At 39.6% G+C, this 22,832-nt stretch overlaps 1 protein-coding gene across 7 annotated transcripts in view; it reads right to left on the reverse strand.

Moving 5' to 3' along the window:
* Positions 1-7,299: 7,299 nt before the first annotated feature.
* Positions 7,300-22,832, reverse strand: part of LOC131135866 (rho GTPase-activating protein 6) — a 112,489-nt gene continuing 96,956 nt past the window's right edge. For 4 of the 7 annotated variants that reach the window (XM_078795463.1, XM_078795464.1, XM_058082255.2 and 1 more), the window contains 12 exons: positions 18,017-18,176; positions 17,835-17,906; positions 16,125-16,384; positions 15,843-16,041; positions 14,093-14,148; positions 13,832-13,982; positions 13,592-13,740; positions 11,543-11,722; positions 10,465-10,562; positions 10,171-10,397; positions 9,826-9,903; positions 7,300-8,205 (listed from right to left, as the gene is read on the reverse strand). In XM_078795463.1, coding sequence (XP_078651589.1) covers positions 7,697-8,205; positions 9,826-9,903; positions 10,171-10,397; positions 10,465-10,562; positions 11,543-11,722; positions 13,592-13,740; positions 13,832-13,982; positions 14,093-14,148; positions 15,843-16,041; positions 16,125-16,384; positions 17,835-17,906; positions 18,017-18,176 — 2,139 coding nt within the window. In that variant the 3' untranslated portion in view covers positions 7,300-7,696. Of the gene's footprint in view, positions 8,206-9,825; positions 9,904-10,170; positions 10,398-10,464; positions 10,563-11,542; positions 11,723-13,591; positions 13,741-13,831; positions 13,983-14,092; positions 14,149-15,842; positions 16,042-16,124; positions 16,385-17,834; positions 17,907-18,016; positions 18,177-21,194; positions 21,626-22,832 lie in introns of those variants that run through there. The other 3 variants (XM_078795466.1, XM_058082260.2, XM_078795467.1) reach the window with 3 other exon arrangements.

A 22,832-nucleotide genomic window follows, 5' to 3' on the forward strand; every position in this document is an offset into this window, starting at 1 on the left:
ACACGGCGTAGGCGGGCCGGCGGAGATGGTGGGCGGCGGAACCGGAGATGGCCTGGCACACATCACCGCCGAAGGTGGACGATTATGACTCATGGAGAAATGGTATTATTATTATTATTATTATTATTATTACACAAACTCCTGGAGTTTTTATGAAGTAACTGAGGTGGACGGAGATGGAACTTCAGCAAAGAGGTAATGCGAGTGGGTACCAGCATGAATAAGTAAAAACATAGAAGCTGTACACTGACTACTCCAAAGTACATCCAAGTTCTATAATAGTCTACTCACTTTTCTCAGACCTCCTTTATTGCGGTTAATGGGTTCCAGACCTGACCATTATAAGTCAATTTCCACCAAGTTCAATACCTTATTTACAAATGAAACATTTTCATAGTTAGAGCACAGAAAACCTGTTTATGACCTTCAAAATATGGGTTTTAACATTATTAGAGACCTCTAGACATAAACTAACAGCCCTATAGTCACCTTTACTCTCCCATTGCCCAATTTAGTAGACATAATAATAGTAAATAAGTTATTTAAGACATGAATAAGGCTTGCCGTGTGATTGGCTGGCGACCAGTCCAGAGTGTACCTGTCCTAAACACAGCTGGGATAGACTCCAGCAATAGACTCCAGCAGACCCTAGTGAGGATAAGCGGCATTGTTAAGACTTTTTTTGTTACGGCAATGTTGTTTTGAAATGACAGATGAATTTGAAGCAATGAAAATGACAAAAATTACGAAAATGAAGGGTGGCACGGCGGTCTAGTGGTTAGCGCGCAGACCACACAGCTAGTTTGCAGACCTCACAACAGGGTTCAATTCCACCCTTGGCCATCTCTGTGTAGAGTTTGCATGTTCTCCCCGTGCATGCGTGGGTTAATTGGCCACTCCAAATTGTCCATAAGTATGAATGTGAGTGTGAATGGTTGTTTGTCTATATGTGCCCTGTGATTGGCTGGCTGGCCACCAGTCCAGGGTGTACCCCGCCTCATGCCCGAAGACAGCTGGGATAGGCTCCAGCACCCCCGTGAGGATAAAATTAATGAATGAATGAATTCTGGCCAGTAAAATACAAGTTGCGGGCCACAAAAGGCTCCCGGGTCTTAGTTTGGACACCGGTAGAAAATGAATGAATGACAAAAATGATGCATGATTGTGTTGTTTTCCATTTTATAGTCTGTAAAAAAATAGTAGGGCTTCCAATTGAACCACACATTTTCTCCTGGTATGAAGTGTTCTTTTTAGCCAATGAAAATCCTCCTGGAGGTCCAAGGGGCCGGCAAGGTGCCGGTGAAGCTTCATTCGGGAGAACCGATGTCAAACACAATTAGTCAGCATCTCCAGGAACAACAACCAGCGTTCCAGTTATAACGATCAATACGCTTTCGTCCAGGAACAGTGGATTGTTCCTGCATAAAGGAATGTTTTCTGGGAATTTGGGACTCCTTAATAGCTGACAATTGATGAATGTGTAGATTGCTTGGCTTTACTGGAGGAGTGAGATTTCGTTAAATCAACACCATTTTAATGCTAGTTTGCTCAGATGTACTTTGGCCACTTTGGGGGTTTTGATACACACACACACAAAACACACACAAAACACATGTTCACTCGATCCGCCTGAACTTGTGCTCGCTTTAAAATGTGCAGGTGGTGTTAGCAGGGAATTTCTGTTTTGCTGAATCACTAAATTCCTAAATGCCTCGAGGAATAGAAGAGGCGGGAGTATAATTTAGTTCATCCGTCATCTGTCCTAAACAACAACAGGAGCAGCTTTCTTACGGGAATGCAGTCAGCTTCGTTTCCAAAGCAGGCCTGATTATCAACTTGAGAGGTTTTTTTTTTTTAATTATTAGAACCTTTAAATTCCCTTGAGCGGCTTTAACATACCAGTGATCTCACTGAATTTTGCATTCCAGTGTATCCTGGTGAAAAGGTAAATCTGATAGAAGTCCCAATACCCAGTCCCACCCAAAATGCAGTAATCCCTCGCTATTTTGTATATAATATGCACATTTAAGCATAATTTTTGCCTAAATTAAGCATTTTCAATAATAAAATAAATACTAAATAAGCTAAAATACAAAGGGCATTCAGAAGATACATTCAAAGATGCTGTGATGATGTGTAGTATCCTACACTGGTCAACAGGTGTCAGTAATGTCACTGTAATGTTCATGTGAGACACGCCACACCACAGGAACAATTATTGTTGAATTATCTACAACAGGCAAAATAATCCCGAATAAAACCACAAGCTACTGCTACTAAGTCTAATATCCCCGACATCACTCCCTGTCCCCCGCCCACTCAGCTCCCATAGCAACGGAACACATTTATAGCAACACGTATTTATGTCTTATATTGTTTATTTTTTGTTATTATGTCTACTATATTGGGTAATATGAGTTCAAGTTGAATATAGGGGTGCTATTTCATGTCTAGAGGGCTCTAATGCTAATTGTTTTCTATGCTACAACTACCAAAATAGGGCGGCATGGCGGTCGAGTGGTTAGCGCGCAGACCTCACGGCTAGGAGACCAGGGTTCAATTCCACCCTCGGCCATCTCTGTGTGGAGTTTGCATGTTCTCCCCGTGCATGCGTGGGTTTTCTCCGGGTACTCCGGTTTTCCTCCCACATTCCAAAAAGTGACGACAAGTGGGAGAAAATGAATGACTGAGTGTAAAGGTGACTGTAGGGGTGTTATTTAAGGGCTAGATGACTCTAATAATGTTAAAAAAAATTATTTTGAAGGTAATCAACGGGTTCTCGGCTGCACGGCGGTCGAGTGGTTAGTGCGCAGACCTCACAGCTAGCTTGTTTGTCTATATGTGCCCTGTGATTGGCTGGCCACCAGTCCAGGGTGTACCCCGCCTCTCGCCGGAAGACAGCTGGGATAGGCGCCAGCATCCCCCCCGCGACCCTCGTGAAAAAAAAAGCGGTAGAAAATGAATGAATGAATGAATGAATGAACTACCAAAATAGTCAATTTATAAATAAGGAGACCTACTTCACTGAAATTCACTTATCACAGTTGGGTCAGGAAGCAATTAACCACGATAAAAAGCTCTAAAAAACAAATAAAAATTAGCCACAAACATCAGGAATATTCAGTAGATGCGTTTATCATGGCAGAATGCATAAATGCAAGTCTAAGAAACAAAACTGTAAAACAAAGTAGTAGTAGTCATGTAGTCATCTTCAGTATTTGTTTTGAGGATTCCCTCTTAGGCTATCAAATTTGGAACACTTATAGTAGATAGATGGATGATGCTAAATCGGCAATTGTTTAAATAAAAACTCATCATTTCTTTACAAAAAATGACATACTCCGACATTGCAACTAATGAATACTCGATACTCCAGTATTGTTTTCACTTTCTGCATTGAATGTAAGAATGAAAGATGGATAATAATAATTTTCATAAGACTGAGTTTACCGAACATAAGCACAAAAAAGGTTGTGAATATCAGTGCGGTATTCACATGTAATGCTAATTGACTACAACAATGACAAATAAAAATGTGGAACTGTATCCGCCCCATAATGTAACATCTGGATGTTACTCTCAGGATTGAAAACGAGGGAAAAACAACCATTTTGCGACGATGCTGCTAATGTCATTTAAAGCACTGAATCATTTGATATGCAGTCTGCCAAGGAAGTGACATACTGGGATGGAGCCACATTGATCTCCTGCCCCTCCTCAGGACGCATCTGCACTGTGTTATATGTACGTCATGGGAATAAGACTTTTTTAAAAAAAAAAACACCCTCTTGGCACAAAACAGACAAAAAGCTGCTTGTGTGTTTGGAACAACAAAACCATGTGTGCTTCTCGCACAGCAACTCATCACGCTCGATGTAAAAGATGGCTTGGGATAAAAGCTGGTGCATTTGTGCTGCCTTAGATTAGCGTGTTCCAATAATTAAGTACTGAACTCAATTCCAATTGTTATTATTTTGTTTATAAGAGCTGGGGTGGGGGGGGGGGGGGGGGTGCGCTTCAGAGGGCCAGGAACCATATTTGGCAACAACAAACGGGGGTATTTTGAGATCTTAGCAAAACTTAATAAAAAGGTTTCATATAATGTTATATCGGGCTGCACGGTGGTCGAGTGGTTAGCGCGCAGACCTCACAGCTAGGAGACCTGAGTTCAAGTCAAGTGACACAGCATATTATTAACACCCATTATTGCACCGTTTTTTCCCCTTGTTGGGTTTTTTTGATGTCTAATTTAATTCGTAGAATATGGGGCAGGCCAGACCCGAGTTCAATTCCACACTTGGCCAGCTCTGTGTGGAGTTTGCATGTTCTCCCCGTGCATACGTGGGTTTTCTCCGGGTACGCCGGTTTCCTCCCACATTCTATACCTATATTGGATAATACACGTGTAAGGTGACTATAGGGGTGTTATTTCCTATCTAGAGGACTCTAATAATGTTAAAAACCATAGTTAAATGTCCTAAGTAGGTTTTCTACTCTTCTTATGTCTCCTATATTGGGTACTACAAGGGTAAGGTGACTATAGGGGTGTTATTTCCTATCTAGAGGACTCTATTAATATTAAAAACCATCGTTAAAGGTCCTAAATAGGTTTTCTACTCTTATTATGTGTCCTATATTGGGTACTACAAGGGTAAGGTGACTATAGGGGTGTTATTTCCTATCTAAAGGACTCTAATAATGTTAAAAACCATAGTTAAAGGTCCTAAATAGGTTTTCTACTCTTATTATGTCTCCTGTATTGGGTAATACAAACATAAGGTGACTATAGGGGTGTTATTTCCTATCTAAAGGACTCTAATAATGTTTAAAAACCACAGTTAAAGGTCCTAAATAGGTTTTCTACTCTTATTATGTCTCCAATATTGGGTAATACAAGGGTAAGGTGACTATAGGGGTGTTATTTTCTATCTAGAGGACTCTAATAATGTTAAAAAACATAGTTAAAGGTCCTAAATAGGTTTTCTACTGTTATTATGTGTCCTATATTGGGTAATACAAATGTAAGGTGACTATAGGGGTGTTATTTCCTATCTAAAGGACTCTAATAATGTTTAAAAACCATAGTTAAAGGTCCTAAATAGGTTTTCTACTGTTATTATGTCTCCTATATTGGGTACTACAAGGGTAAGGTGACTATAGGGGTGTTATTTTCTATCTAGAGGACTCTAATAATGTTAAAAAACATAGTTAAAGGTCCTAAATAGGTTTTCTACTGTTATTATGTGTCCTATATTGGGTAATACAAATGTAAGGTGACTATAGGGGTGTTATTTCCTATCTAGAGGACTCTAATAATATTAAAAACCATAGTTAAAGGTCCTAAATAGGTTTTCTACTCTTATTATGTCTCCTATATTGGGTAATACAAACATAAGGTGACTATAGGGGTGTTATTTCCTATCTAAAGGACTCTAATAATGTTTAAAAACCACAGTTAAAGGTCCTAAATAGGTTTTCTACTCTTATTATGTCTCCAATATTGGGTAATACAAGGGTAAGGTGACTATAGGGGTGTTATTTCCTATATAGAGGACTCTAATAATGTTAAAAAAACATAGTTAAAGGTCCTAAATAGGTTTTCTACTCTTATTATGTCTCCTATATTGGGTAATACAAGTGTAAGGTGACTATAGGGGTGTTATTTTCTATCTAGAGGACTCTAATAATGTTAAAAACCATAGTTAAAGGTCCTAAATAGGTTTTCTACTGTTATTATGTCTCCTATATTGGGTACCTCAAGGGTAAGGTGACTATAGGGGTGTTATTTTCTATCTAGAGGACTCTAATAATGTTAAAAACCATAGTTAAAGGTCCTAAATAGGTTTTCTACTGTTATTATGTCTCCTATATTGGGTAATACAAATGTAAGGTGACTATAGGGGTGCTATTTCCTATCCGGAGGACTCTAATAATGTTAAAAACCATAGTTAAAGGTCCTAAATAGGTTTTCTACTGTTATTATGTCTCCTATAGTGGGTAATACAAGTGTAAGGTGACTATAGGGGTGTTATTTCCCAGCTAGAGGACTCTAATAATGTTATAAACCATAGTTAAAGGTCCTAAATAGCTTTTCTACTCTTATTTTCGACTCTAATAATGTTAAAAACCATAGTTAAAGGTGATTAATAGGTTTTATATGCTTTGATTGATCAGTTACCACAGTCGGGCCTGGGATTACCGCATAGCAACAAATGGTGCATTTCAATACCTTTGAGAGGAGCTGCATACTTCATTTGAAAACATTCGGGAAACCCCGCTTTCAAGAGTGAATTTGCACTTAAAAAGCGAATAACACTGAAGCGACAGTATCAAGGGATTTGATAGTTGAAAAACATACCAAAGCTCTACTGAAGCACTGCAGAGATCTCATTGTCAGTCTTGACCTTGAGACGAGATTGAAGGACTCTCTACTTAGACAGTCACTCACCCCACAATCTTTTTTGGGTGGCGACCTTGGTCGTCTCCTTTGTGCAGCTGCTCCTGATGCCAGCCAGCCAGCCAGCCAGCCAGTGAGTGAGCTGCCCGGGATGGACCACCTGCTGGGAACAGTTGCAGCTCTCCAGGCCAAATGATCAGCTTCTTTCTATCCATCAAGGCACTGTGAGTATAAGACGTTAAAAATGAAACATCAGATGTTTGATGACAGTCTGTTAGATCACCGAATCGCATCAAAGCAAGCTGCAGGGGCATAAAAAGCGCCCAGAGACTGGGATTATTATATGTAATAACTCATATTCTGTCTCCTTGGTCACTAAAGATTAAATGGTCTCAAAATCGGAGGTGCTGGAGTCATACTTGATGAAAAAGTTTTAAAGAGTATAAAGGATTTTTAATATATTAAAAAAGTGTCAAACACAAACTAGGGTGCAACATATTCATTGCCCTTCAGCAAAAACAATGAATATATTTAATGCTCTGCTATTGAAGCAACACTACATTATTTACCTGTCTTATGCTGCCATCATGTGGTCAATGCAGGTATAGGTCTCCTTGAGCGTCACTGTCACACGCCTGCAATTAAATAAGCAATTTAATTCAATTTCATGCATAATTTCCACTCATGCTGATTTACGAATTAATTCCACTGGGAAGAGGGAGCAACTTTCATTGCTGCGTGACATTTAAAGTCATTATTACGCCATAATGGAACTAAACTGGCAGCCAATGGCTTATTTGTTTTATCTTCTCACGGTAAAGACAATTAAAGTAATTGAATCACAAATAATTATAAAGATAGTTTTCCACTCACCTGCAGAGTCACGAGCTACCTGAATAAATGAACAGATATACAAATATATTGAATACACAAGGGGAGTGTTTGGACATTTAATAGAACTGAAAAGTTTCAGTAAAAAATGTCAATATTTTTAAAACAAAATGAGTCTGCTACGCTGTAATTCAGACTAATTTTTCAAAAAAAATAAAAATTCTCTTAATGCATTTTTGTATTGTTCATAAATCTCATGAATGAAATGTATTTCCACATGTTTTTAATACGGCTGAGTTGCATTATTCTTCCATTTCTGACATCGGGGTTAGTGTTAGAAAAGGAAAAAGACAATGCAATGCATGCCAATAACCGCTGTGTAGTACTGTATATACATAGTATAAAGTACAACAGGAAACACTGAGAGGTTGGCGGCGTCTCATCAAAAAGTGTGTGATTGAAGACGTGTCACACAAGTGTTTCAGGAAGTGCGTCTCCATTGTTGTTTGCCAGAATCTGCCATATGTGACGCCTGTCTGTTTGACTCTTTGCTTGTTCCGGTCCATTTCTAGGGGTTCTTTTGGGCGTTTGCGCTTCAGTGTGATGCGTGATGAAGGATGGTGCGGAATGAGAAGCGTGTATCTTCCTGACAGGTCCAAACAAACAATCCTCTTCGTCTTTTAGGAACATATCAACAGGGTGTCCCGTCCTGTCCGCCAAGTCGTCTGAGCTCACGGCTCCTGATTGGTTGATGTGTACCTGATGTAATGAGGGTTCTGGTTGCCTCGGTTCCATCTGGTCGCCAGGGCTGTCGCCGCCGCTTCTGCTGCGAGACACCGAGGGGTGTGGCCTGCGCTCTAATGCATCCAATGAGATTTGTGTTGTCAGCCTGATGGGCAGCTTGTTGTTACCGTGGCGACTGTTCAGCCCCTCCGATGATCCAAATAACTTCCATTCAGACGTGTCTCCAAGGCCACCTTGAAGAGAGCAGATTTGGACATATGAAGGTTGCAGGGTATATTCTCACTCATTATTAACACTCATTATTGCACCAATTTACCCCTTGCTGGTTTTTTTTATATGTCTAATTGAATGCGTAGAATATGCGGCAGGCCTAACCCGAGTTCAATTCCACCCTCGGCCATCTCTGTGTGGAGTTTGCATGTTCTCCCCGTGCATGCGTGGGTTTTCTCCGGGTACTCCGGTTTCCTCCCACATTCCAAAAACATGCTAGGTTAATTAGCCACTCCAAATTGTCCATAGGTATGAATGTGAGTGTGAATGGTTGTTTGTCTATATGTGCCCTGTGATTGGCTGGCCACCAGTCCAGGGTGTACCCCGCCTCTCGCCCCGAGACAGCTGGGATAGGCTCCAGCACCCCTGCGACCCTTGTGAGGATAAGCGGTAGAAAATGAATGAATGAATGAACCTTATTAGAGACCTCTCGACATGAAATAACACCCCTATAGTCACTTTTGCACACATTTATAGTAAACATAACAGAAAATAATACATATAAGGCATAAACAATTAAGACATATATAATATTTACATTTTTTGGAATGTTTATGTTCGAATGAATGAATACTGCTGGCCAATAAAATACAAGTTGCGGGCCACAAAAGGCTCCCGGGTCATAGTTTGGAACCCTAATAAGTGACAATGCGGATAGCGATATCCAATGTAAGTGGGATCTCCGGTTTCCTCCCACATTCCAAAAACATGCTAGGTTAATTGACCACAAATTGTCCATAGGTATGAATGTGAGTGTGAATGGTTGTTTGTCCCCGCCTCTTGCCCCAAGACAGCTGGGATAGGCTCCATCACCCCTGCAACCCTTGTGATGACAAGCGGTAGAAAATGAATGAATGAATGAGTGTAAATGTGACTGTAGGGGTGTTATTTAAAGTCTAGAGGACTCTAATAATGTTAAAAATGTATTTAATGAATGGGTTCTCGGCTGCACGGCGGTCGAGTGGTTAGCACGCAGACATCACAGCTAGGAGACCCGAGTTCAATTCCACCCTCGGCCATCTCTGTGTGGAGTTTGCATGTTCTCCCCGTGCATGTGTGGGTTTTCTCCGGGTACTCCGGTTTCCTCCCACATTCCAAAAACATGGTGCACGTGAAATGTAACGGCTGGTATTGGCTTTCCAAACCACCTATATTGCTCAATATTATCTGTGAAGCAGAATTTGTATGCATATTTTGCAAAAAGCACATCAATAATGACTTGAATTGCAAATCATTTTCACAGGATGCAATTATAGCCCCTGTCAGGCTCCCCCTTCCCCCCAATATCCAATATATCAAGCGCATAATTTCCATTTCTCCTATGATTAACAATTTATAATATACATTCAATTTACATAGAAGATCCTTGTAAAGATTTCATATTCTTTGCATCTCTCCAGGTGTGCGTTTGGGTCATAAGGAGAAAATCTCTGACTCGCTACGGCGTGAAGTTGCTTGGCGCCACCTGTTGGTTTGCATGTATATTTCTACACACCCGACAGAACGTAAAAAAAAACAAAAGACCAACCTATATTCAGGTCAATATGTCTCATAAAAATGTGTAAAACAATTCATATATTTACCATTGAGGTCAAAAACGTTCTCGCTGAAAAAAAGTTGATGCCAGGTGTCCCAGAACTGGTCGTCTTCTGAGGCCTCCTCTAACAAGAGATAAAAGAATGAGGAGGATAAATGAAAAAATAAATAATTCTATCATGCCTTTTAATTGTTTTACACGAGGGTATAATTACTGTTTACTTCACAGCATGTCGGGAGCATAATAGTTCTAAATGAAGCATGCTTTCGCTGACAACGCCATTCATCTCCGTTACAAAAATGTGTCAGAGCCTAATGGGAGCTGCTGTTTTGCTTTTAGGAATTTCGACAATACTTCCATTCAGAGCTTACAAGCGAGGATGGAACATTACCTATTGTGAAATTGGGCGCTGTGCTTCGAGATGCTGAAACGCTACTGAGCTCATAAGTAGATGTGATGCTGCCATTTGAGAGCATCCCGTCATCCTCCGGCCGCGGCCGCTCGGACAGGACAGGGGAGTTGTTTTCATAAGGAGACGCCTCCCCGCTGGACATGGACTCATTTGAGGAGCACCTCTCCGTTAGGGAAGACTCACATGGTCCAACCAGACCAGGAATGCTAACGGATACAAACCATTACAGTATGCACAAGTGTTTGTCATTGATTAGCTCACAATGTTACTTACCAGTAGCGAGTATCCTTACGCCGCAGTAAGTAGTCCACAACATCAGGATCGGTTTCCAAAAGACTTAGCAGAACCTCATTCTGGAGCTCGGCAGGAACCTAGATGTTGATAGTTGACACGTCAAGACCATTGAACCACTTGGATGTTTTTACGTGACCCTTGCACAAAAGCGCATTTGTAAGTGTTTTTGAATCTTGTGACATCTCCTTGTATCTCCATCTCCTCCTAAATGTTGTGCCAGTCGTGAGCCGGTGAGGAAACGGTAGCTCGATCACATGCTATCACAACTAGCACTCACAACTAGCTTGTCAACCCACTGGAAAACACAGGAGGTCATTATATGTAACAGTATAACAACATAACGGATTTACACTTTACTTAAAACACTAAACTCATCACACAGCAACTTAACACCCAAAAGTTATAACCAGGAAATATACTTAATATACAAATACAAGTTTGAGATGAAAATAACTCTAAAGTATTTCCATAATGTATTGCATCTGAGCAATGCATTCAGTGGGGCACTGCAATGACATCAGCCTCCCTCTGGCTCCTTTGCTCCACTATGTTCAACGTTGCTTGTCCTCCAATGAAATGGTTTGCAAATGTTTTCTTGTTAAACTCTCACCGGTACATGTTTGTATGTTTCTGTGGTATACATTTGGGGTGTTAAGTTGCTGTGTGATGAGTTTAATGTTGTTTGTATGATGATATTCGGAGTCAGACTTATACTGAGTAATAAACTCCTGCAATTTCCAATGGGTTGACAAGCTTTTTTCATAGCTCGCGATTGGCTCCTGTCAAATGAAGAGCTACCTGGTCCTCACCGACTGGTGGGTGTCGCAGGTTGCATTGTAATGTGAATGATAATGTGCTCTTGAACAGGCAGAAGTGCAGTATTGTGTCCTCGCAGCAGGATCAGAATTAAATTCCCACTGTGAGGTTTCGCTTTGTTTATCAACAACTATGAAAGCGCACTAGTGAAAACTAATACAGTTGATGTTGGGCTCTCCGTGCTCCATTAAAAAAAATCCACTAGCTTGATAGTAAACAGTTTATAGTGAGGATGACTTACGGAAAACAGAGATTCACATGCATTGATCATCCTTTGGACCACGCTGATAATGGCGCTGCTCTCCTCGGCACGAGCTAAACTCTGGACCGCAAACTCCTTGTCGGGGTTTTTTTGCTTGTGCAAGAGGTTGGGTCCCAGGATGGTGGCTAAATTCAACGGGGTCATCTTGTTTCCTGGTTTCTGAACACATCAACAACATAGTTTTATTCATCGCCAGGAGTGTGCATTTAAACATTAATGTGAGCGCTGTGTCAACACTGGCTATTATCAGTGCTAATGAAAATGCAACTGAATCATTGGACTAGTGCAGAAAAATTCTCCAAGATCCTCTATTCAACACATCACTGTGACATCTTACACAGAGAGGTTAATTACACACATTGTAGGAACTGTGCACTGCACTGCCACCTTTAATTTCACGCTAATCACCGGGGGGAGGGGGGGTTGACAATGACCTTCTTGGGGGTTAACAAGTTGAAGCGCAGTTTTCATTTGTAATAGTTTGCCCTCGTCATTCTGCTAAATAGGGTCACCAAAATATTAGAAACAGGTCACACGATGATGCGTTGGAGCGCCATACCACTGCGATGACAACACTGATTACCACAATAAAGCCATTTATGACCAGTTACTGTCAATCACATGTAGTGACGTAATCAGGGTTTTTACTCATATGCAGAGAGTACCAGGCTGAGACATTTATTTGAGGTTTTTACCATATAATGTTATGGCGATATTTTAATATTTTATGCTAATAAATAATTCAACTTTGTCATATACAGTAATCACTCGTTTATTGCAGTTAATTATTCCTGACATGATCTCAATAAATGCATGTAGGAGTAGGACTCCAATACTTATGAGTATGAAACCTGTTCACGGCCTTCTACATAAATTTTTTAAGCTATTAGAGCTTTCTAGACACAAAATAACACCCCTATAGTCACCTTTCTGTTTGTGTGTTTCAATAAATGTCTTCTGGATGAGTGGAGCCCCCGTGTTAATGATGATTATGTTATTAATTTCTACCACTTATCCTCACAAGGGTCACGGGGGTTGCTGGAGCCTATCCCAGCTGTCTTGGGGCGAGAGGCGGGGTACACCCTGGACTGGTGGCCAGCCAATCACTGTGCACATATAGACAAACAGCCATTCACACTCACATTCATACCTATGGACAATTTGTATGATGTAAGATAATTCAAGCCTGTAATAAAAGCCTGTTGTTCTGGCAATCAGGTGTGGAGTTTGCATGTTCTCCCCCGTGCATGCGTGGGTTTTCTCCGGGTACTCCGGTTTCCTCCCACATTCCAAAAACAGCATCACGGGTAATGAATGAACACATTTAGTTTTATTTAGTTTTAGTTTTATTTTACTTTTATTGTGATACCAGTGGATGCATTGAAAAAATAAACAGTGCTTGTAGGAAAAACTACCGTATGACTATAAGATAATGCCTTTGTACTCGGCTGCACGGCAGTCGATTGGTTAGCGTGCAGACCTCACAGCTAGGAGGTCAATCCCTGGGTTCAATACATGTTCTCCCCGTGCATGCGTGGGTTTTCTCCGGGTACTCTGGTTTCCTCCCACATTCCAAAAACATGCTAGGTTAATTAGCCACTCCAAATTGTCCATAGGTATGAATGTGAGTGTGAATGGTTGTTTGTCTGTATGTGCCCTGTGATTGGCTGGCCACCAGTCCAGGAAAAAGCGGTAGAAAATGAATGAATGTATTTGTATTAGGGCTGCACGGCGGACAAGTGGTTAGCACACAGGCCTCACAGCGAGGAGACCCGAGTTCAGTCCTGGTAAAGATTATATAGATATTTTATTAAAGAAAAGCAGCAACTATTTGAGGTAAGGTATTTATTTGGCTACAAGATTTATGCGGGGCATTGCATCTACTAAAGCTGAGGCCAATATTTGATGGCGTCAATCAAAACTGAGCTTTATTATTATCTTTGTAAGCCCGAATTTTGGATTCCGCCTTTGTATTGCATCTCAGTAGATCGGAATAAAGTTGCCAGTGGCGTTTAAAGATGCTGCTACCTTATCCCCCGACTCATCCAGGATGTCATCAGCATGTGCGGCCACAGACGACAGCAAACACAGAAGGCGCTGCAGAGTGTCACAGTTGCACGGAGGAAGCAAGAACACCAAGAGCTGGATGGCCTTCTCTTGCTCCACCTGGTCCAACACTGTCATCATCATCATCATCATAGAAATGGATTTAATGACATTCACCAGCAGCTTTGTCTTAGTCGTGTTTGTTTGCAGCGTGCGCCTCACACGTTGTGTTGATAAAGGCGGTGTAGAGCTCTCTTGTCAAAAGCGGGTCGGGCATGTCTCGGAGAAATTCTTTCAGCAAAGCCGCCACATCATGAACACTGTGCTGCTCATCCAAATGAAGCTCCCATCCCTGATCCAGCTCTTCGCGCAGCTGGAGGAACGCGAAGGGGAAATATATAAAAGACACCGCTGTAAGAGTGGTGATGTCATCCGTCTCTAAAGTTGCTTTGAAAAACTTTAAGATAGCAGCTGTCATCTTACCTGCCTCAGCCTCTTCTTGGAACTTCCCACACGGAATATTCCAACAGTCTGTAAACCTACATGGAAAGGGTAGAAATCTTAGACATTCGGTGTCCTCCAGAAGTAGTGGAACAGGGAGGTCAATTCACTTTAGATGTTGCTGTAGACTGAACACTATGGATGCTCCTATCAGGGTTTATGCTGCTGATTCTGATACCGATTATCCTTGAGTGGAAATGGCCAATGCCTAAACTGATTAAAAAATTAATTTATGATGAGTGCGATTAGCCAGGGGCATCGGTGTATACCACCAGTGACCCCAAAACCAGGTGAGCTCAAAGATTCAGATTATGTAGGTCAGTTTTTCTTTTCTGTGTAAACATCATTTAGAGGTGAAAACAACATAAAAACCGGAGATCTGTCTATGGGTGAAAAACAAGCAATTATAAATCACATTACTTTTGCTCATATAAAAAAATGAGTATCCTGGTTCAAACAAAAGGTGGTATCTTCTTGAAATAAACTTGAAATATTGCTCTCCTGTCACAAAAGGGCTGGGACGACGTGTCGACGTCATCGATGACATCGACACAAAAAATACGTCGACACAAAAACTGCATGTCGATGCACCTTCATTCAGAATTAGTGGTGGGCAAAACCGTTCATTTCAGTGAACAGGATCATTCCGCTTCATTCAGTAAAAAGATCCGTTCATTTCAGTCAATTGGTTGTTAGCCTGTGATCTCCCCCTGTGCATAGACTCGGTCAGTGGTGTCGAGTCAGTCCGTTGAATAATGTTCACGTTCGTTCCGACTCAACAGCTCACCAAGTAGTGCTGTGTCGGTCATGAACAAATCGGCCGGCAGACTGAACGAGTATTTTATGGGCGGTTCATTCATTCATTCATTCATTCATTTTCTACCACTTTTCCTCACGAGGGTCGCGGGGGTGCTGGAGCCTATCCCAGCTGTCTTTCGGGCGAGAGGCGGGGTACACCCTGGACTGGTCGCTAGCCAATCACAGGGCACATATAGACAAACAACCATTCACACTCACATTCATACCTATGGACAATTCGGATTAGCCAATTAACCTAGCATGTTTTTGGAATGTGGGAGTACCCGGAGAAAACCCACGCATGCACGGGGAGAACATGCAAACTCCACACAGAGATGTGGAGGGTGGAATCGAACCCCGGTCCTCCTAGCTGTGAGGTCTGCGCGCTAACCACTCGACAGCCGTGCCGTGGGCGGTTCAATTGTTCGCAAAAAAACAACTTTGACCCGTTCGTTCACGAACGCCACACCACTACTCAGAATCATAACACAGAAGAAAAGATGGCGCAACACGCTATAGTTAGTTTTATTTCTATTATTATTATTGTTGTTATTAGTATTATTCATGTTATTATACTTTATTGATATGGGCAGATCATTTAGAAATATATATTTTTATTAACCTGATTTGTGGTTTATGTTTTCAGGGACTAATCAGGGACTTAATCAATGCATTGAAAAACGATTTTCCAGATTAATCGATTACAGAAATAATCGTTTAACCCAGCCTTAGTCGCATACTCAACTTTTCATGTCGAATGTTTTCGGTGTACAGCAAAACTAAAGAAACTGACCTCACTGTTCAATACTTCAATACACTTCAATACACTATTACTATTAATATTATGTCCAACGTGTATGTACCATAGCATGCATATACTATGTGTCTCAACAGAGAGAAGCTGTACAATGTTTACATTTCACAGCATGAGTACCGTGACTTTCCAGGTGCTGGCAGCAGAGCTCCACTATCCTGGGCACTTGAGGGTACATGGGGTTGAGACTCAGCTTTTTGTCGTGTCTCTTCTTCCTGCTGGACACTGCGTTGTCTACTGGCAGAGACAGCTGGAGGGCCTCCAAGAGTTGAGACTGGTTATCGTCTAAGTCAGTGATGCAATCCACAGACACACCCCCCTTTAATGAGGATGAATGAAAGAGTGGATATTTGAGGAACTGTGGTGAAAAACAAACAGTAGAGGTATCAGATTTGTTTTTACCCTCCGGCGTGTCCGTGGGGCTGCATCACATGCTGGGACAAAAGATTTGTTCGGACTCTCTGAATTGGAACTGAGGGACGAGTTGCTGCTGGACAACTCCTTGTTGGCCCTCTTGAAGGTGGAGGTGAAGTGGAGGAAGGACAGCACCAGTTCAGTGGGGTCACAGTGCTGCTCCGGCGGCGCATCGTGTCGCTGCTTGTGAATGCGGTCGTTGGAGATGACCTGCGCCAGCGGGATGCTGAAAACCTGGTGTGGCGCCTCTGTGCAAAAGTCAAGACCCAAAGTTCACGTCAGTAAGCGCTGATATCTTTACCATGGAAGTTATGATTCATCACCAATTGTTCGTCAGCAGGATTACACCAACGGTATTTCAATTGGGGGGGGGGGTGTTCTACCATCAAGACTTATTTGGAAGAATTGAAGATAACAAACCAAAAGCGACAAAACTTTCAGTTCTGTATTTGGACAACACGTCCCATCTTGGTAATGGTAATGGTTTGATTTCATTTGAACATGCATCAGATTACAATTGAATGCATCACATAATCAGTTCCCAGTTCCACATGTCCAAAAGGAGTAGGAAGAAGCAAAGCTTATTAAATCCTACCCTCCATCTGGTACTTTTACAATCAGTAACTGTTACATTTTGTTCACTTCCTGCTTTCTTCATATAGTATAATATAGTATATAAATTTTTGTTGTTTTTAATTTAATTTAATTTAATGTAATTTAATTTAATGTAATTTAATTTAATGTAATTTAATGTAATTTAATGTAATTTAATGTAATTTAATGTAATTTAATGTAATTTAATTTAATTTAATTTAATTTAATTTAATTTAATTTAATTTAATTTAATTTAATTTAATTTAATTTAATTTAATTTGAATGAACTATATCAGCAAGTTGAAGTATTTGTGATTTTAGAAATAAGGAGTTAGTATGTTCTCTGTTGGCGGCATTATGAATTATCCTTACTGGCCTTTTTTGCAGTACATTTAGCGAGTGAAGATTAAACTTTTATAGTTATTAGCCCATATTTCCACACAATGAGTAAGATATGGTAAAACCAGAGAGCAATACGTTTTTTGTACTCAAGTATTCAAAAACAGGTGCACCCCACCTCAACATCGGAAGGCCAGGAGGCGGGGGACCCAGCAGGTATGTAACTCAGGACATCCGCCAGGTCTGAAACATCTATTTTCTCAGATATATACACTTTGTAGCTGAACACCTCACACCTTTTTGTCTGCTTTTTGGCAGATTGTGAATTGTTTACCAATGTTTGCCAATAGAAAGAATCCAGTATTGGTTTGCAGTGTCATCGTTCTGGAATTATGTTGCAGGAGACGCTGCAACCAAAGAGCTGTTTTTTGTTTATCTTCCATAAACTGTCGGTTCACTTATAAAGATTCTTTTCAAGCGTCAAAGAGCAAATGAGAAGTGGAAGAGGAAGCAGAGGCTTACAGTAAACACATTTCTCTAGAGGGAACATGCTTCAAAAAAAGCTGAAAATCGGACAATTGGGATTGTGTGTTTTGGGAGTGCGGACATAAACTTCAAGGTATAACGCTAATGTACCCCATTAGGCTAATTACCTGTTTGTACCTCCAGGAATAAAAGACTACAGGGATGTTCCCAAGCAGTAAAAGTCAAAGTGTTAATGGTAGAAAGTTTTTTTTGTGAAGTACTTCACTTCACATATATTACCTTTGTCTTTACTCTTCTCCTTGGAAAGTGAATCCAGCTTCCGTCTGAGGGACTTCTTATGTTTGTGACCATCTAAAACAAAAAGGAACAAATCAGTATTTTTACGTCTGTGCATGTTCCTTTAAAGGTATTTAGCATAACAATAACATGTAAACAGCATAGGGAAATATGTGTATGTGTACATTTAGGGATGGTAATATGGCAGCCTAAGTTACGATCCCGAAGAAGTCTCCTGAAGGCGACATCCTGGAGACGAACCCTCTCCAACTCAGAAAGGCTTTGCAGAGGAACGGGCTTCAGACCCACGGAGCGTCCCGACACACTGTTCCATGTGAAGCCTCCCTGAGGACACAAACACACACAAATTAGAGGGCATTAAAATGAATGGAGAATAATTTCCTGAAGACTCAATTATACCATTTCTATGGGGATAATTTTAGCTTAACGAGATAGAGGAACAGTTCCGTGACAGTGCTCTGTTCTTCAAGAGACCCTGCATGAACACCAGGGGGGCTGTGCCTTCGCTAATGGAGTTAATTAATGCACTGAAGCAGCGTGGTGGGTAAATATGGACGTCAGTATTGGGAAAAGTGAAAATTTAACAAAATATAAAGCTGGCACATCTTTGCAGCTCTCACAGCTTCCACGCTTTTCGGAAGAAGAATTAAAAAAGTATTTTTTCAGGACCTGTTTTTGGAAAAAGTACCGTATTTTCCGGACTGTAAGTCACACTTTTTTTTCATAGGTTGGCTGTTCCTGTGACTTATACTCCAGAGCGACTTATAAATGAAAAAAGTGTTTATGTTAGATAAACACTGGACACCTTTTCTGTTCATGTTTATTTTTTGTTTAGCTGAATAAGCATTGTGTTAGCATATCTTACACCTATTCAGCCTGTTCTCTATTCTTTTATTATTGTTAGAACTTGCCTTCCAAAAGGACGTAATGTTTGTTTCGGTCAAAAATAAATTACCCACAAAAAATGCGACTTATACTCCAGTGCGACTTATGTATGTTTTTTTCTATTTAATTATGCATTTTTGGCCTTGTGCGACTTATACTCCGGAGCGACTTATAGTCCAGAAAATACGGTATTTAGTGAAGGTGTAAGTAGTGCCATTACTAATTTTATGTATTATTTTTTTCTGCCAATATTGATATCGGTGTGCATGTTTTTTTCTTCACATTGTAAATACACAATTTGCGGTGCGTGTAAAGTGTTACATTTTGCTGTTTTTTCACATTAAACACACCTCTTAAAAATTGTGACTACAAACATCAAGTCTGTCAATGTAATAAATGCATCATAATGATGACGACTCCATTAATCTGATGTGAAATCCTCAACCTTGTTGAGCGTCGCCGTGCTGCAGATTACTGCTACCTCGATCCATCCAGCGCAGTCAAGATAATCATATGAGCCATGTAGGAAAGAGGCTTAGCTGCTCATTATCAGGATAAGGCTTACAGTACATTAAAGTGGCTCGCATTAAATGAGAATTATAGGCCCACGCTCTACAGTGGCAAGCATCTTTTTATCTTTTTATGTCTAACTATACCACAACCTGCTGGGATATTAGTATGGAAATGACTAATTAGTTATAGTTAATACTGATTTTCCCCCCAAAAAATAACTGAATGAGGAATCACAGCATTACTCATGAAATTAGTTACCAGGGAAAGTCATTCTTGCATTAATTTTTCGAAAAACCTTTAATGGTGCTGTATGACATTAGCCACGTTTACATGGACCCAAATATTCCAATTCCATTGGGGTTATTTGCTCAAACGGAAAGAATGTAACCTTTGTATACACCTCATTCCCAAAGAAAAGTGCCAATCCCAATGAATATATAATGGGGTGGAATATTCCTTTCCCCAATCCGATTGAGGTATCTTGTACCCGCTCAAACGGAAAGTTGTCAGACTGCGTTCTTCTTCTTCTTCTGTTGTTTATTGGCGGTTGGCAAGCAGCTTTGGTGTGCATTAGCGCCATCTGTGGAACAGAATCTAAACCCTTCTATACGCCATTCACAAGTCCACTTTTATTCCAAAAGAAAATACATATCTATATAAAACATGTGCCCAGCTTCATTATCAAATATTAGCAAGATTGAACTTTATCTTTTCCTGTTCCCGGGTGCGTTCTTTCAGCCAATGCTGAGATATGACGTAACACGCAGCTCCAGACGTTCTTCACTTTTAAAAATGGAGGCCAGCAATCGGCACTGGACTGCTAAGGAAAGTTTGTTTTTGATTCAAACTAAATTCCAAGACTGGACGAAGGAAAAACTGGCAATACGGAGTTATTCCGACAAGTGGAAGAAAAACTCCAGGAAGTCGGTATCACGTCATGTTGGTGTTTACGTTTTACTGGGCATGCCCCATTGACTATTCTGGTTGATTATAGCGGCGCATGGAGACACGAGATTGGAATATTCCTTTCCATGTATACCATTGCTTTCGGAAAGGTCATTCGGAAAGAGAAAAACTCCTCATGTAAACGTGGCTATTGTGAAATTACAGTCTTAGACTTGCAATTTCTACCAAAAGGCTAGGGGGCAGTGTTTTCCTGAGTTTTCACTGAACACAACTCTTGTGAGACTAGCTGTTTAGCTTCCTGCGGAGACGTAGTTGAACAAAGGCGACTGGAGTGATTAGTAAGGTGCCACATTTCACTGTTGATAATTGACTAACTCCCAAAACAGGATAACAGCAGCTTTCCAAAAAAGTCCTTCATGGCCATCCTTCTGGGAACTAATATCACTAAATTGTTAGAACCATACATCCACACAATAGAGTAGTAGTTGTATATACAGAAGTATAGAAAGCTGTCTGGATGGAGCACTGCAACAATAATTTTAAGCCGTAAAAGAAATACAACCAAAGCAATTATTTCAGGGCTTGACAGTTAAACTACTCATCCAAACACATCAATTGGAGGAATTGATTAATTCCATTGACATCCTGCCACAACAAAGCCAGTACAGTACTTTCTATTCCAGGGAACACTAACTGCTGCACTTTTCCTAGACTTGCAGACCACTTAACCCCAATTAAAAGCTTTGTTGAGATGCAAAGCCTATGTTGGGCCTCCTCTGGAACACAAAGGCAGGAAAGCTCCTCGGTAGTTGAGACAATATGGAGAGATGGAAACATGTGATAACACTAAATAAACCGCACTTGGATTGGCTCCATATGGGTGGTGAATGCTTTGATTCCCCACCATTCCCTGGACTTTCATCTCATTTGTATTTCTTTTCGTTTTGATTTGTGATTATGTTTACAAAGTTAACATCTTTATGTTCGTTATTTACTTTTACACAGCACGACATAAACAATATAGCTTACAGTACTTACACGAGTGATGCTTCGCTTTAAGTGAGGGTCCTCCATTGTGATGAGTCGAGTCACCCGTCAAACTTGAAATAATTTAACAAATACATTATATCCCAACGCGGTTTAACTCTCAATGTTAATTCTCAACTGTTTTCTAGAAAAAAAAGTAGCACGTACTGCTACTTTTTTGGGCACACACTTCATCCACTGTGTTAGTCTTCTTGTCAGAACAGAAGTAAAAAGTGTGGTGCGTTCAGTGACTGCATGGAAAATGACATTACAGCGGGACGACACGCAAACACCGACGATAAATGTATCAATGCTAATTATGTAAGTCGAGCTGTAATACAGCGTAGCTTTACTCTACATAAATCGGGGTATTTTCTTTAAAAGAGTGAACTTTTCATCATGTGTTTTTAATTGCAAAAGCGGTTTGAAAGGATCCCAAATGCATCAATACCCATGAGTCTTTGCAATTGTTGCCATGGAGAATACCAGAAAGTCACTTTGTCGCCACTATTTTAATCCTACAAGTACGGTATTTCAAATATTGTTGACTTTGTTTAGAATGATTGTAGTATTACTGAGCTGTAAGATTGTACTTTTGAAATTGTATTGTAGTTCCTTGTCATTTTAAAATAAACAAAACAGGAGGCGGCACAGTTTGAAACCTTTTCATTAAAAAAAGAAAATATTTACATATTAAACATAAAAAATGTATCATCAAACCGTCTGTATTTACAACACAGAAGTGGGAAGTAGTATCAATACATAATATATAATATTAACACAAACATGTTTACAATTATATACTGTAAGGGGTTATACTGAATGTTATTTTTTGTAAAATGTAAAATAAGACATACAAATAATAAATAAAAATATATAAGCATATAGAAAAAAATATTTAAAAATATTAGGAATATTATAATATATATTATAAATATAAAAAATATCAAAAAGGTATAATTGCAGAATGAATTACTTTTAAAACAAAAAAAAACACTACTGACCACAAACTGCAGTTTTTAAATGATATAATATTAAGAATATTATAATATATATTATAAATATAAAAACTATTAAGAAGTCATAATTGCAGTATAAAATATTTTTAAAACAAGAAAAAAAACACTACTGACGACAAACTGCAGTTTTTAAATGAAACTTTTTATTATTAAGGGAGATGTATGTAGGGAAAAATAAGACATAAAACAATTAATAAAAATATATAAGCATATAGAAAAAATATTTTAAAATATTAAAAATATTATAATATATATTTTAAATAAAAAAATATTAAGAAGGCATAATTTCAGTATAAAATATTTTTTAAACAAGAGAAAAAACACTATTGACCACAAACTGCAGTTTTTAAATGAAACTTTTTTATTATTAAGGGAGATGTACGTATGTAGGGAAAAATAAGACATAAAATAATAAATAAAAATATATAAACATATAGAAAAAATATTTGAAAATATTAAGAATATTATAATATATATTATAAATATAAAAATATTAAGAAGGCATAATTTCAGTATAAAATATTTTTTAAACAAGAGAAAAAACACTATTGACCACAAACTGCAGTTTTTAAATGAAACTTTTTATTATTACGGGAGAAAAAAAATCCAAACCTATATGACCCAGTGTGAA

Source organism: Doryrhamphus excisus, linkage group LG12, assembly GCF_037039965.1.
Source record: "Doryrhamphus excisus strain RoL-2023G ecotype Guam linkage group LG12, RoL_Dexc_Guam_v1.1, whole genome shotgun sequence".
In the NCBI taxonomy this organism is placed as follows: Eukaryota; Metazoa; Chordata; class Actinopteri; order Syngnathiformes; family Syngnathidae; genus Doryrhamphus; species Doryrhamphus excisus.